The 12,235-nt window shown below is 41.6% G+C and overlaps 1 protein-coding gene across 2 annotated transcripts in view; it reads right to left on the reverse strand.

The window, feature by feature from the left end:
• EEA1 (early endosome antigen 1) overlaps positions 1-12,235 on the reverse strand; it is a 124,899-nt gene that overhangs the window by 26,957 nt on the left and 85,707 nt on the right. For both annotated transcript variants that reach the window (XM_059726173.1, XM_059726174.1), the window contains 5 exons: positions 9,738-9,877; positions 8,335-8,665; positions 6,614-6,715; positions 5,735-5,929; positions 4,659-4,841 (listed from right to left, as the gene is read on the reverse strand). In XM_059726173.1, coding sequence (XP_059582156.1) covers positions 4,659-4,841; positions 5,735-5,929; positions 6,614-6,715; positions 8,335-8,665; positions 9,738-9,877 — 951 coding nt within the window. The remainder of the gene's footprint in view (positions 1-4,658; positions 4,842-5,734; positions 5,930-6,613; positions 6,716-8,334; positions 8,666-9,737; positions 9,878-12,235) is intronic.

Consider the following 12,235-nt stretch of genomic DNA (forward strand, 5'->3'; position numbering starts at 1 on the left):
ACAGGATGCAGTTCAACAAGGAGAAATGCAAAGTGCTGCACCTAGGGAGGAAAAATGTCCAGCACACCTACAGCCTAGGGAATGACCTGCTGGGTGGCACGGAGGTGGAAAGGGATCTTGGAGTCCTAGTGGACTCCAAGTTGAACATGAGCCGGCAGTGTGACGAAGCCATCAGAAAAGCCAATGGCACTTTATCGTGCATCAGCAGATGCATGACAAATAGGTCCAGGGAGGTGATACTTCCCCTCTATCGGGCGCTGGTCAGACCGCAGTTGGAGTACTGCGTGCAATTCTGGGCGCCGCACTTCAAGAAGGATGCGGATAACCTGGAGAGGGTACAGCGAAGGGCCACTCGTATGGTCAAGGGCCTGCAGACCAAGCCCTACGAGGAGAGACTAGTGAAACTGGACCTTTTCAGCCTCCGCAAGAGAAGGTTGAGAGGCGACCTAGTGGCTGCCTATAAGTTCATCACGGGGGCACAGAAGGGAATTGGTGAGGATTTATTCACCAAGGCGCCCCCGGGGGTTACAAGAAACAATGGCCACAAGCTAGCAGAGAGCAGATTTAGACTGGACATTAGGAAGAACTTCTTCACAGTTCGAGTGGCCAAGGTCTGGAACGGGCTCCCAAGGGAGGTGGTGCTCTCCCCTACCCTGGGGGTCTTCAAGGGGAGGTTAGACGAGTATCTAGCTGGGGTCATTTAGACCCAACACTCTTTCCTGCTTATGCAGGGGGTCGGACTTGATGATCTATTGAGGTCCCTTCCGACCCTAACATCTATGAATCTATGAATCTATGGGCCGACAGTGTGGGGACACGGTCAGGAAGGCCAACCGTACCTTGTCATGCATCCACAGATACATCACAAGCAGGTCCAAGGAGGTGATCCTCCCCCTCTATGCGACACTGGTCAGGCCGCAGTTGGAGTACTAAATCCAGTTCTGAGCGCCGCACTTCAGGAGGGATGTGGACAACATGGAGAGGGTCAAAAGGAGGGCCACCCGCACAATCAGGGGACAGCAGGGCAGGCCCTACGAGGAGAGGCTATGGGACTTGAACCTGTTCAGCCTCCACAAGAGAAGGCTGAGGGGGGATCTAGTTGCCATTTACAAACTAGACAGGGGGGACCAGCAGGCATTGGGAGAGTCCCTGCTCCCGCAAGCACTCCCAGGAGTGACAAGAAATGATGGTCACAAGCTGGCAGAGGGTAGATTCAGGCTAGATATCAGGAGGCGCTACTTCACAGTCAGGGCGGCTAGGATCTGGAACCAACTTCCAAGAGAAGTGGTGCTGGCTCCTACTCTGAGGGTCTTTAAGAGGAGGCTGGATGAACACCTTGCCGGGTTCGTTTGACCCCAGCACTCTTTCCTGCCATGGTAGGGGGTCGGACTTGATGATCTGCTCAGGTCCCTTCTGACCCTACCGACTACAAAACATTTTCTACAAAATTGTTTTAAATATATACTCTGAACAATGATGAATAGTATGCCCAAGATTAAGGGGCTTCAAGATAGCACAGGGCAGGGTCTCCACGGAGACCAGCCCGAACTGAGCTGGCAGGGTGCACCACTGCACGGGAAGCTGCTCCGAGGCCAGGATCTTGCGGTGGTGTCAGCACAGGCCGGAGCCAAGGCAGAGCCACGATCCGCTACCCAGAGTTGTGCAGGCAGTGGATTGCGGCTCTGCCCTGGTTCCAGCCTACGCTGTCACTGTTGCAAGATCCTGGCCCTGGCCCCAGCCCCGGAGAAGCTCCCCACTCATCTGCATGCCGCTTGGGCCAGTCTCTGTGAAGACCCTGACCCTGAGCTGCCACAGCCCCTCTGCTCCTGTGGGAGACCTGCCAGAGGGGCTGCTGGGAAATGGGAGCCCAGTCACCAGCTGGATCCACTATTTTGCCCAATCCTACCTTAACATGCCAGAAGTTACCACCAATATTGATCTGCAATAGCTTGTGTGTGCATTAGGAATTCTGCTTCCTGCTTCAGACTGCCCAGGGCCACGCAGCCCGGCCTACCTGTGAGGCAAGCAGCCATTCCAGGCAGGTGATGGTCAACGGGGCACAATGGTAGCATGTGGCTGGAGGTGGGAGGGACTACAGAGGCCCAATGGGCCACAAAGCCCTGACTAGCAGCTTGCTGCATGGAGTTCCCACTCAGACACAAGGTGGTACTTCTCTGCTCCATCTGCCCATCAACACTTGCATCCAGCCTCAAATCAAGCTCACAATTCTTAATTTTTTATGGGCTGCTCTCTTTTTTTTCACGGATGTTGGAAGATATTGGATTTTGCTGTTTGAAATGGAAACTTCACAACATGAAGAAGAAAGCAGCCAAATTCAACCACAACATATACTCTCCAAACCTCTAAGCAATATATACTCTCCAAAGACTAAGTATTAACACCGGATTTATGGCACCCCACATCCTGCCTGCTATCTGAAAACCCCAGGTATCTTGCCTGTGCCAGCCATTGTCTCCTCCTCATTTGCATTCTCACAGAGCAGCTTTTTACAAACTGGCTTTTCTACCTGGGAGAACTCTTATCATCCCTAATTCTTCCTTGGCCTGATGACGCTTCTTTTCTAACCAGGAGAACTCTTACCATCTTTAATTTCACCTTTGCCTGATGAAGAGCGTGTGTCCCCAAAAGCTTGCAAAGAAAAAAAAATTGCAAATATTTAAAAAGTCCTTCAGCAAAGGGTACTCTAACTTTGTTTGGGATTTCTAGGCACCGCTGTAAAAACTCCATAGGAACATCATTCTACATTTGTTCCTATTGCATCACTCATCTCACCTTTTCTATGCAGAAGTTGAAACATGGAGAGCAGTGGCAGCCCTATTTTAAACGTGTACAGCACAATTATTTCCAATTCTGATAGCTGCCCCTGTGGTCTACTTTAAATAATGCTCATCTGAGGTATATTTGCAACAGCTAATAGTTAAGAAGTGTATCTGTTCACAAAGAAAGCATAATACCACGCAGAGTCAGCCCAATACTTTCACAGGTCACATCCATTACAAAATAATGGTCTAAATGAGTCAAGGGAAGTAAGTTCAAACTCGGTTGGTATATTTTAGTCTCTATGAAATAGAATTTTTGAACTATTGTCATTTTATAACCATCCCAAAACACTCCAGACTGCATCCAGGGACTCACTCAACCATTGCTGAATTTGAGCTGCCACTTCAACAGAATATAGCATGCAATCTACACTAATAGAAGATTAATGCAAACTTTTTAACCAAAAGCAGCGGGTAATATTGTAGAGAGGAAGACTAACTCCCAAGCTGGAGTTTGGCTAGGGCACTCAAAATCAGTACACCCACCTTTCTGAAAGAACCAAGAGACTTTTAATGACTGCGAATGATCAGAGCCAAATTTTGCCTCTCTTCCTAAAAGATGACCTCTCAAACAAAGCAATATTAAACAGCAAATGAGACAAGGGTCTAACACTGGCTCAGGTGAAAGAGTGCCTGTTACCTGCTAACGTTCCAGCAGTATTTGAGCTTTCTTGAAGATTTCCCATTCAAACACTAACAAGACCAAATTGCTTATATTTGGCATCCCAGCTTCAGATTCTCCACAGAAAACTCTTTAAAAATTACATGTTGAGCAGATACTGTATACAATATAGCCAAAACAACTGAGACCCCAGTAGAGCAATGCAGAATGAATGTGTCTGCTGTAGGAATGTAAACTAAGAAGCATTATCAATGCTTGTGTCATAGATTCATAGAAGTAGGGTCAGAAGGGACCTTGTAGATCATCAAGTCCAACCCCCTGCCCTGGGCAGGAGAGAAAACTGGGCTCAAATGACCCCAGCTAGGTAGACATCAAGCCTCCTCTTAAAGACCCCCAGGGTAGGAGCCAGCACCACTTCCCTTGGAAGTTGGTTCCAGATCCTAGCCGCCCTGACTGTGAAGTAGTGCCTTCGGATGTCCAGTCTAAACCTACACTCTAACAATTTGTGGCCGTTATTCCTTGTTACCCCGGGGGGCACTAGGGGGAAAAGGGTCTCTCCCAAACCCTGCTGGTCCCCCCTGGTGAGTTTACAGACGGCCACCAGGTCGCCCCTCAGCCTTCTCTTGCGAAGGCTGAACAGGTTAAGGTCCCATAGCCTCTCTTCACAGGGTCTGCCCTGCTGTCCCTGGATCACACAGGAGGCCCTCCTCTGGACCCTCTCAATGCTGTCCACATCCCTCCTGAAGTGTCAATAGAGAAGAATTTTAAAAAAGTATATTTTCTGGAAGAAACAGGATTTGGGTTATTCCTAGAATGTCAGCAAGATGGCTGCCCTCAGTATTTGTGCCAGGAACTATGGTATATTTAAGGATAAGACTAAGGAAGAGCATTCCACAGATCAGTTTGGAGGGCATGCTCTTGAAAAAGTTTTATTTTTAAAAACTTTTTGTTTGTTCTGGCAACACAAATATTACTGCTACAAAATACTGTGAACCAGAAGGGCATTCTATGTCAGGACAATACACTTGGCATTTAAGTTAATTCCAGTATGTGCTTTGTCCTGAAGGAAAGAACAAAAAATTATAAACACAGTAAGAGTGTTTTCCTTTATGTATCTTTAATTTGGCTCCTTTGTATTTATCCTGAAGTAAATGGATCTATTAAGTCGCTTATGACCTTAAAATGACTTACTGTACCTTAAGGTCTTGCCTTGTTGCCAAAAGTTCAGACTCTTTACCATAAAGATCCAACTGAAGTTTTTCCATATTTTCTTGATGTTTTTCATGGACCTTCTGCAATTCTGCTAATCTTCCTTTCTCTGCTTTAAGTTCCTGTGCTGACAATGTTGTCTGTTGCTGCAGTTTGTTCTCTAGTTCTGCCTGAAACACACACATCATACAAAATATTGGAATTATCAATTAAAAACACAAAAATTATTTTATTTTTATTCATGCTACAAACTTTAACAGCCACCACTCATACCAGATACAAAATTGAGCAAGGGCAGACTACTGAGTTATGTTATATTCAGCCTCTTGTAGGCTTAAATCAAGTGTAATATCTTACATTAACACAGAGATTTAAACTGCCTTTCTTTTAATTACACTCTTGGCATTACTTATTCAAAGAGACCAGCCAGTTTTTAAACATCTAAATAATATTTTAAGTCCTTTAATTCCCACTGGCAGAACAGTAGGAAGCCACTGCAATACAGATTCACTAGATACAAAATGTTCCAACTCAGCCTTGTAACAGCAAAATCCACAAGCGCCAATCTGCCTATGGCTATACTGTCTGAATTTCTTACCTTAATGAACAATTTTCAACTGACATCAAGACATTTTTCTTACTGCACAAAATTAGTTTAAAACTACCAGATACTGAAATGCTAAAACATTTGTGTCTGAACTACTTTCATGGCACTGCCTACTACTGCACAAGATAGCACCTTTTGCAATGCTGCCTCTGGATGCAGTAAAGTGAATGCAGCAGGTCTAGCTAGTTTTACCAATTCAGTGGCATATAGCAATTTCATAGAATCCCATAATTCAGTATTGGGGCCTCATATTCAAATGCTTTTTATCATTTCAACCGTGAACAATATCCGATGGGTTTAACTCCATATCCTGGCCTTGCAGTAGCTGAAACACATAACCATTCTTGACAAAGAGCTATTTTATCACCTAGATAATGACTCAGAAACAGCATCATGCATCAGAGTTCATACTAATTTCCTTTATAAGTAAGAGGAATGAAAGGAATCTAGAACTACCTTTTCCAAAAGGGCAGCTTTTAATTCAGCCTGCAACGTTTCACTTTGTCTTTTCTTCTGATCAAACGATTCCTTTAGCTCTCTCAGTTTCCCCTGGAGATTCTGTTCGCTCTTTTCTTTCTCTTTCAGAAGACTCTGAAATTCCACTATTTGTCCTCGTACTGAATCAAGCTCTACTGTCAACTGCTTAGAAATCTGTATTTAAAAAAAAAAAAAAAGTCACATATGATTTTTACCATAATCATTATTAGTGGGTGTTGTGTTGAACTACATTTCAGATTTACAGTTCATAACTTCTAAACTTTTGGATTTTCTTTATAAAACAGGAGCAGAATAGGGCCAATGCCATAAAGAACTTATTAGCAGGTCCCTTCTTTTTTAAATTCTAGGGTAACATGATAGAGTTAAGTGTTTGTTTGTTAAAAACTCAGACTATGCCTTATATTTACAGAGAAAACTGTTTGGGGGAAGGTTTTCAAAAACGCTAAAACTCTTCCAAGAGATTTGAAATGTTTCCTCCAAAACTGCAGACAGCATACTAAAAAGTGGTAAGTAGATGTCTAAGCCCAAAACACATAGAAAGATGACAGTTCATATCTCAAAGAGATGTTAATTCAAATACCTAACAATTCTCACCCCCCCCACCCCCCAACATTCAAGACATATTAGAAAGCAGATGGACAATGACCAAGTGTTGTAACTGTATCCTGGGCATGGAAGAAAGGAGAGGATCTTATTAAAATCCATGCAATCTTCTACAAGTATCACTTTGTCTTAGGGTCTTTGAGAGAATAACTAATTTTTTCCACGTGCTAATCCCTTCAATATGCAATTTAAAAAGCAGTCTTTTTATTTGATAGATGAAGTTGGGAATCTTACCCCTTCCTGTTTTTCAAGTGAATTTTTCAACTCATTCCGTTCTTTAGCAACAGATTCTGTTTGCACTTGGAGTTGATGTTTTAAATCTTGGCATGATTTTTCCTTTTAAAAAAAAAAAAAATATAGTGTGCATTACAAAGCGGTCATCATATACTACTACAGATTCTGCTGCCAAAATATTTCTGTTCTGGAAATGCATTATGAACTGTAACTATAGTAGATACACAGCTCTAGTCAGTCTTCCCAGGTCACTACAGCTAAGCAAGTACAGGAGTGCTTTCCAGAATGGGAACAATTAACTGAATTAAGGGTTGGGTTGATGGCCGTGTAATTGAGCCACAAGGGTTATAGCTTTAAAATGAAGGAATGAAAAGGATGATTTTTTTCCTGGGGCACTGAAAAATATATTAGGAACAAATCATTATTTCTCATACAGAAGACTTATGCTCAAAGTAGTGACAGAATCAGGCATTTATACTAGTAACAAGATCTGTTTAATATTTTTGCCAACAGGCAATTTTTAGACAAGGATATAACCATTTTCCAGCTCCTTTGTATTGGCATGAGTATAATGGTAATGTGGTCTGGAGAGTGCTCTCTTCTCAGAATTCTGTCAGTCCAGTTTTAAAGTAGCCATTTTTTTTATTGAATAGGATTTGGTCTTGAAGTCAATGGCAAGATGTGGCTGACTTTAGAACTGGAAGCAAAGTTTTTGTGTTCTTTTTAAAACAGTTCATACAGGGAAGTTAATCCTTGCAGTTTTAAGACAACTGTACATAGTTAAGCAGCTAAATAAAACTATTCAATCACAAACAAGAAACAAAGGTCTTTTTAAAGAAGGTGTAAGAGATAGAGGAAAGTGTTATTTTTGAACTGTAAGTAAAGACTATTCTAACGCAAAAATAAAAATAGCCATATATGGGGGTTGAGGAAGTGGTCCAATACAAAACAGGAAAAGAAACTGGGAAAATATAACAACAATGAAATCTAAAAACAGAAAGTTTACAAAAGTAGTATTAAAGCTATCTTCAGTGATGTTAGTGCCAGATAAAGTTGGGGGAGGGGGAGAAGAAGTGGGGTTGAGAAAAGACTGTAGATTTTTTAATTGAGTAACAACCATAAAAGGTTATTTTATTGCAATATTGGATTATTCCTGGCTGAACATTTCACTACCACACTGCTACTACTTAGGTCACAAATTCATTTGACCTGCACACAGCACTTGCACCACCACCATCAGTTTTGTTATTTCCCAAAGTGATATGTACACACAGCTATGTTCCTGAAAGTGAAAGCAACCTTTTAGCAGGCTGGCATGAAAGTCTAAAAATAAAACACTAACAAGTTGATAAAAACAGTATCAAGGCTCATGATTTGTTTTTATAGGTCTGGCCATGCTCCTTGTACACTTCACATACAATTGTTGCCAACGTTCATCACTGGTGTCTGATTTCTTTTCCCATATTAACACACATAGGCACTGGTTTCTGGTATGAACTAATGTTTACAAGTAAAAAAACATCCAGCTCAAATTCAGGTCTGGAATTACTAAACACAACTAAAAGTTCAGTTTTGTTTTCCTTGTGGCAATTCGCACAGAGTCATCACCTCTGCAAACTTAAAAGTAATTTTCCTATTAGAGTGCAAAGCACAGCTGAACAACATATAAGCTAACTGAAAAAATGGCCAATACTGGATGTTAGGTGAAAACCATGACTAACCGTTTCTGCCAAAGCTGCTTTTCCTTTCTGTTTCTCCTTTTCCAAGTCATCTTTTGTATATTTCAAGGATTCAGTAGTTTTTGATAGTTTATCTTTGGTAACGGTGAGGTCTTTTAATAAAGTATCTTTCTCTGACTTGGTTTGCTGCAGCTCTAACGTCATTACTTGCATCTTGCCATCTAGTTCCTTTAGTTGTTTGGTTGTCTCTTGATTTAATTTCTCAAGGTCCCTTTTAAGGCTTGCTTTTTCTTCCTCTTGCTTTGAAATATGCTGTTTTCCTTGTTCAAGGGCATCAGATTTCTTCTGCAGATCCAATTTAGTATTAGACACACTGTAAATACAAAGTAGAACCATAAAACAAACTTTTTAAAACTCTGCCAAAGTTCATGTAATTAAATCTACATTTTACAATTAAGAATGTTAATTGTAGAAGTGATCTAAACCATTGTTTTTCAGTTGGTATGTAGATGTTTGTTTTTCCAATTAAATATATTTTGTACTCCAAAAGCCCATGTTCAGATTGTCTTCTTCCTTAAACATTCATAAACTACCCTCAGAGCTTAAATGCTCACTGCAAATTGATATTTGAAATGTTACGTAACTAAGGTATCTTCAGTGAGCAGCTCTCTGAACAGGTTGAAACCTCTAGATCAAGTGGCAACCTACCCTTTGGCTCTTTGGGAGTCGCAAGCACTTCTCCCCACAAAATTAAGATGGGACTTATGTTTTAAAAAAAGGCTTCCTCTGACTGCTGGAAAAACTGCACTTGCAGTTAAAACATTCAAACCAATTTTAATGTTTGTATGTAACCACCAAATGTGTTGAAAGTCCCTATCCCCACTTGCACCTTAGACTTAAGCCTGCTTACAATTTCACAAATACAATTTTTTTCCTCTAGAATAATATAACCATCTTTTTCCTAGCCAATATTAGGTTCAGGTGGTCATGCTGATAAGTTTCTCATTACCATGCATAATAGAGATATGAATCCCACATTGGGAAGGGTCCATAACTGAGTGATATAAAGATATGTATAACACTGTCTGCTGACAGCCACCTTCCTACTGATGATGCAACAAGCAGGTTGTAGAAAGAAGGGTGAGACAAAGGCAGAGGAAATGCATTGATATTACTTAGAACTCATCTGACACATGCAGGCAGATGGGACCTAGCATTTAAGCAGTGGCTGAAGCACAAGAAGGGAAACTGAGAGCAACCCAGTTCTCCTCTGTAAGGCAAATAAGATGTGTAGTTACTTTCAAGTTTAGGGTGAGTTTGGAACTCAGGAAAGTGTACAGACTAGAAATTTCAGTTTGGGCATACAGACATAAATCTAGTCCAATTCAACTTTGAATCCAGGTCTCCCAATCTGAAAAGCAGGATATTAAACAGGGTTAACATACACTTCTTTTTCTGCTTTGAGTTGGTTGCTCAATTCTGCTGTCCTAAGGCCTAACTCTGTACACTGCTGCCGCTGCTGTTGCAACTCCTGGAGAGCCTGTTCTTTGCTTGCTTTGGCTTCAAGGCTGTCGGCTTCAAGTTTCTTGAAAAGAAAAGTTTAAAAAAGCTACTATTACCATAAACACAATCCCCAGGGCACACCCGCCACACCCTATATTTCATGGTAATCTAAAACTCCACAAAAAAAAAAATCAAGGTTCCTAGACAACTCCATGATGTAGATTTAAACAGATTTTGAATACTTTTTCATGCAGTATTCTATTAGTGATGGACAGAATGGAATGAAGAAATTGCTCATTTAAACTTGCAAATGTTTTTTTAAAATATCCTAAAGTGAATTGTTATTATCTATATAAAAATGTGCCCTTTGGGTCAATTCCTCAGCTGGTATAAATTAGTGGAGCTCCCCTGACTTCAAGGGGGATTTGGCCATTTACACTAGCTGAGGATCTGACCATCATATTAACGTAACAATAAGCAAGATGAGCTGCAGCTGCAAGTAAATTTAAGTTAAACAAATAAATCTATTTTATTTACTTATTCACTTACGCCAAATTGGAAAAGACATACAATCACACATGTGCAGCAAAACAGTTCACAAGTCTACGCTTCCTAGAAACTGAAGTTTCATTTGTGGGCAGCTTTGTCTCAATGTAGGGGCTTAAAATAAGCATAGAACTTTAGTAATTCAATGCATTTGCAGACCCAAACCCTCAAACTATCATACACCAAAGTGGAAAAACCCCAGAGAATTATTACTAGTTGGCACAATGCAACAACGTTGCTACACAGACTGTCTTCTGGTGATATTAGCAACAGCATCTTGAAACTGAAGAAAAATGAACAAGCAGAAAAACTGTGTTAACAAATCAGGAAATTCTCCTTGTGATAAATTTTCTGCAGCTACTTGAGACACTCTACCAAGACAGGGAGGAAAAGTTACAGAACAAAACAATTATGCTTATATATAAGATGAGATATCTTTTCAAATATAATGCTGTAAAATAATACGGAGATTTTCTCCCCTCATCCCTATGAAAAGTTAGAGTCCCTTCTTTCCACCTTCTTTCAAGCTACATGGAGTTGCCATCTTCCTTGTGTACCAAAGAACACCACCCTGAAAATAAAATTCTCCGCTGCTGCTCAGTTGTATGCATTATGTATGTATACTGATCCAAAAAGCAATATCAAATGTATATGGCAGACCAGAAACATCAAGTGAAACAACCAGATCTCGTCTAGGCTATCTCAGTACTAGATAAGAAAATAGTGCAGTAATAAATATCATGCGCACATTAACTACCTCTTAAAACAGAAATAATATACCCACCTTACTGTTGTCTGCAAAAGAAAGCTTATTGGCATGCACCCTGGGTTGTACTTAAGTCCAATTATATTGTCAAAATTTGGCCAAGATTTTAACAGCAAGATCCTACCTACTCTGTAGGGGCATTAATAAACATAGATCACTTCTTGTGGGAGGCCAGGATTTGGCCAGTGCAGAAGTATAACTGAGAAATTTAGTGTCTTGGGAAGGGTGGGTGCTGAGGGAGGTGCTTTGCAAGGGAGAGTTCTAACAGAGACTCAAAAGACTTCCACTCACACACAGTAATTTATAAGAGGAACAACACAACCTCTCCCTGTGATTATGCACATTTCTTAAGATGTTTTATAAACATTACACCAAAGATATGCACACCATAGGGATAGACTCTGTAAAAACTCCTATGCGTGACTTGATCATATTGCATTTAGGGTTCCATACACATGTTCAAATGATCTGAAAGAATTCTACTGGGTTTGATTTCCTGGTAGAAAAGCTTACTCAGAGGTTGCAGCTATACATGCACTTTACTGAGTTAACTAATTAGTCCCACAGTAAAGAATCACAGTCTACATGTGCACTGGTAACAGGGCACAGTAAACTGATGAACTCTGCCGTAGGACAGTGCTGTTGGGGACAGAACTATCCTACAGCAGAGTCATTTACTGCGCTGAAACACGCATGTAAAATGGTGATCAGGCAGGGGCCAGACTCCCGCTTGCCGCCTAGCCACACAGCTCTGCAGAGTCTGCACCCTGGTGCCCAGCTAACCCCTCTGCTGCCAAACACTGCCACCCACAAGTCCAGGCCTGATCTGTCCCAGCTCAAACTGCTGCTGTCCTGGGCATACATGTAGACACTGCACCTGGGAGCAGTTTACTCCTGTGTGAGGGGCGCTGGAGTTTATTGTGTGAAGAGACATTCAAATGCTGAGCCCCTGAAGGGCAGAGAGCTTGTAATGCTGACGTTACACAGCCAGGGGGGCCCTGCGCACCCATTTCAGCATGCTCTGCTGGATCCTCAGTCAGCCTAGAGAGATGGCAGTGTACAGAGCAGTCCACCTGACCCAGATTTCTCAGGGTCAGGCTGCCTCTCCCTGCTGCACAATGTGAGAAT

Source organism: Alligator mississippiensis, chromosome 4, assembly GCF_030867095.1.
Source record: "Alligator mississippiensis isolate rAllMis1 chromosome 4, rAllMis1, whole genome shotgun sequence".
Taxonomy (NCBI): Eukaryota; Metazoa; Chordata; order Crocodylia; family Alligatoridae; genus Alligator; species Alligator mississippiensis.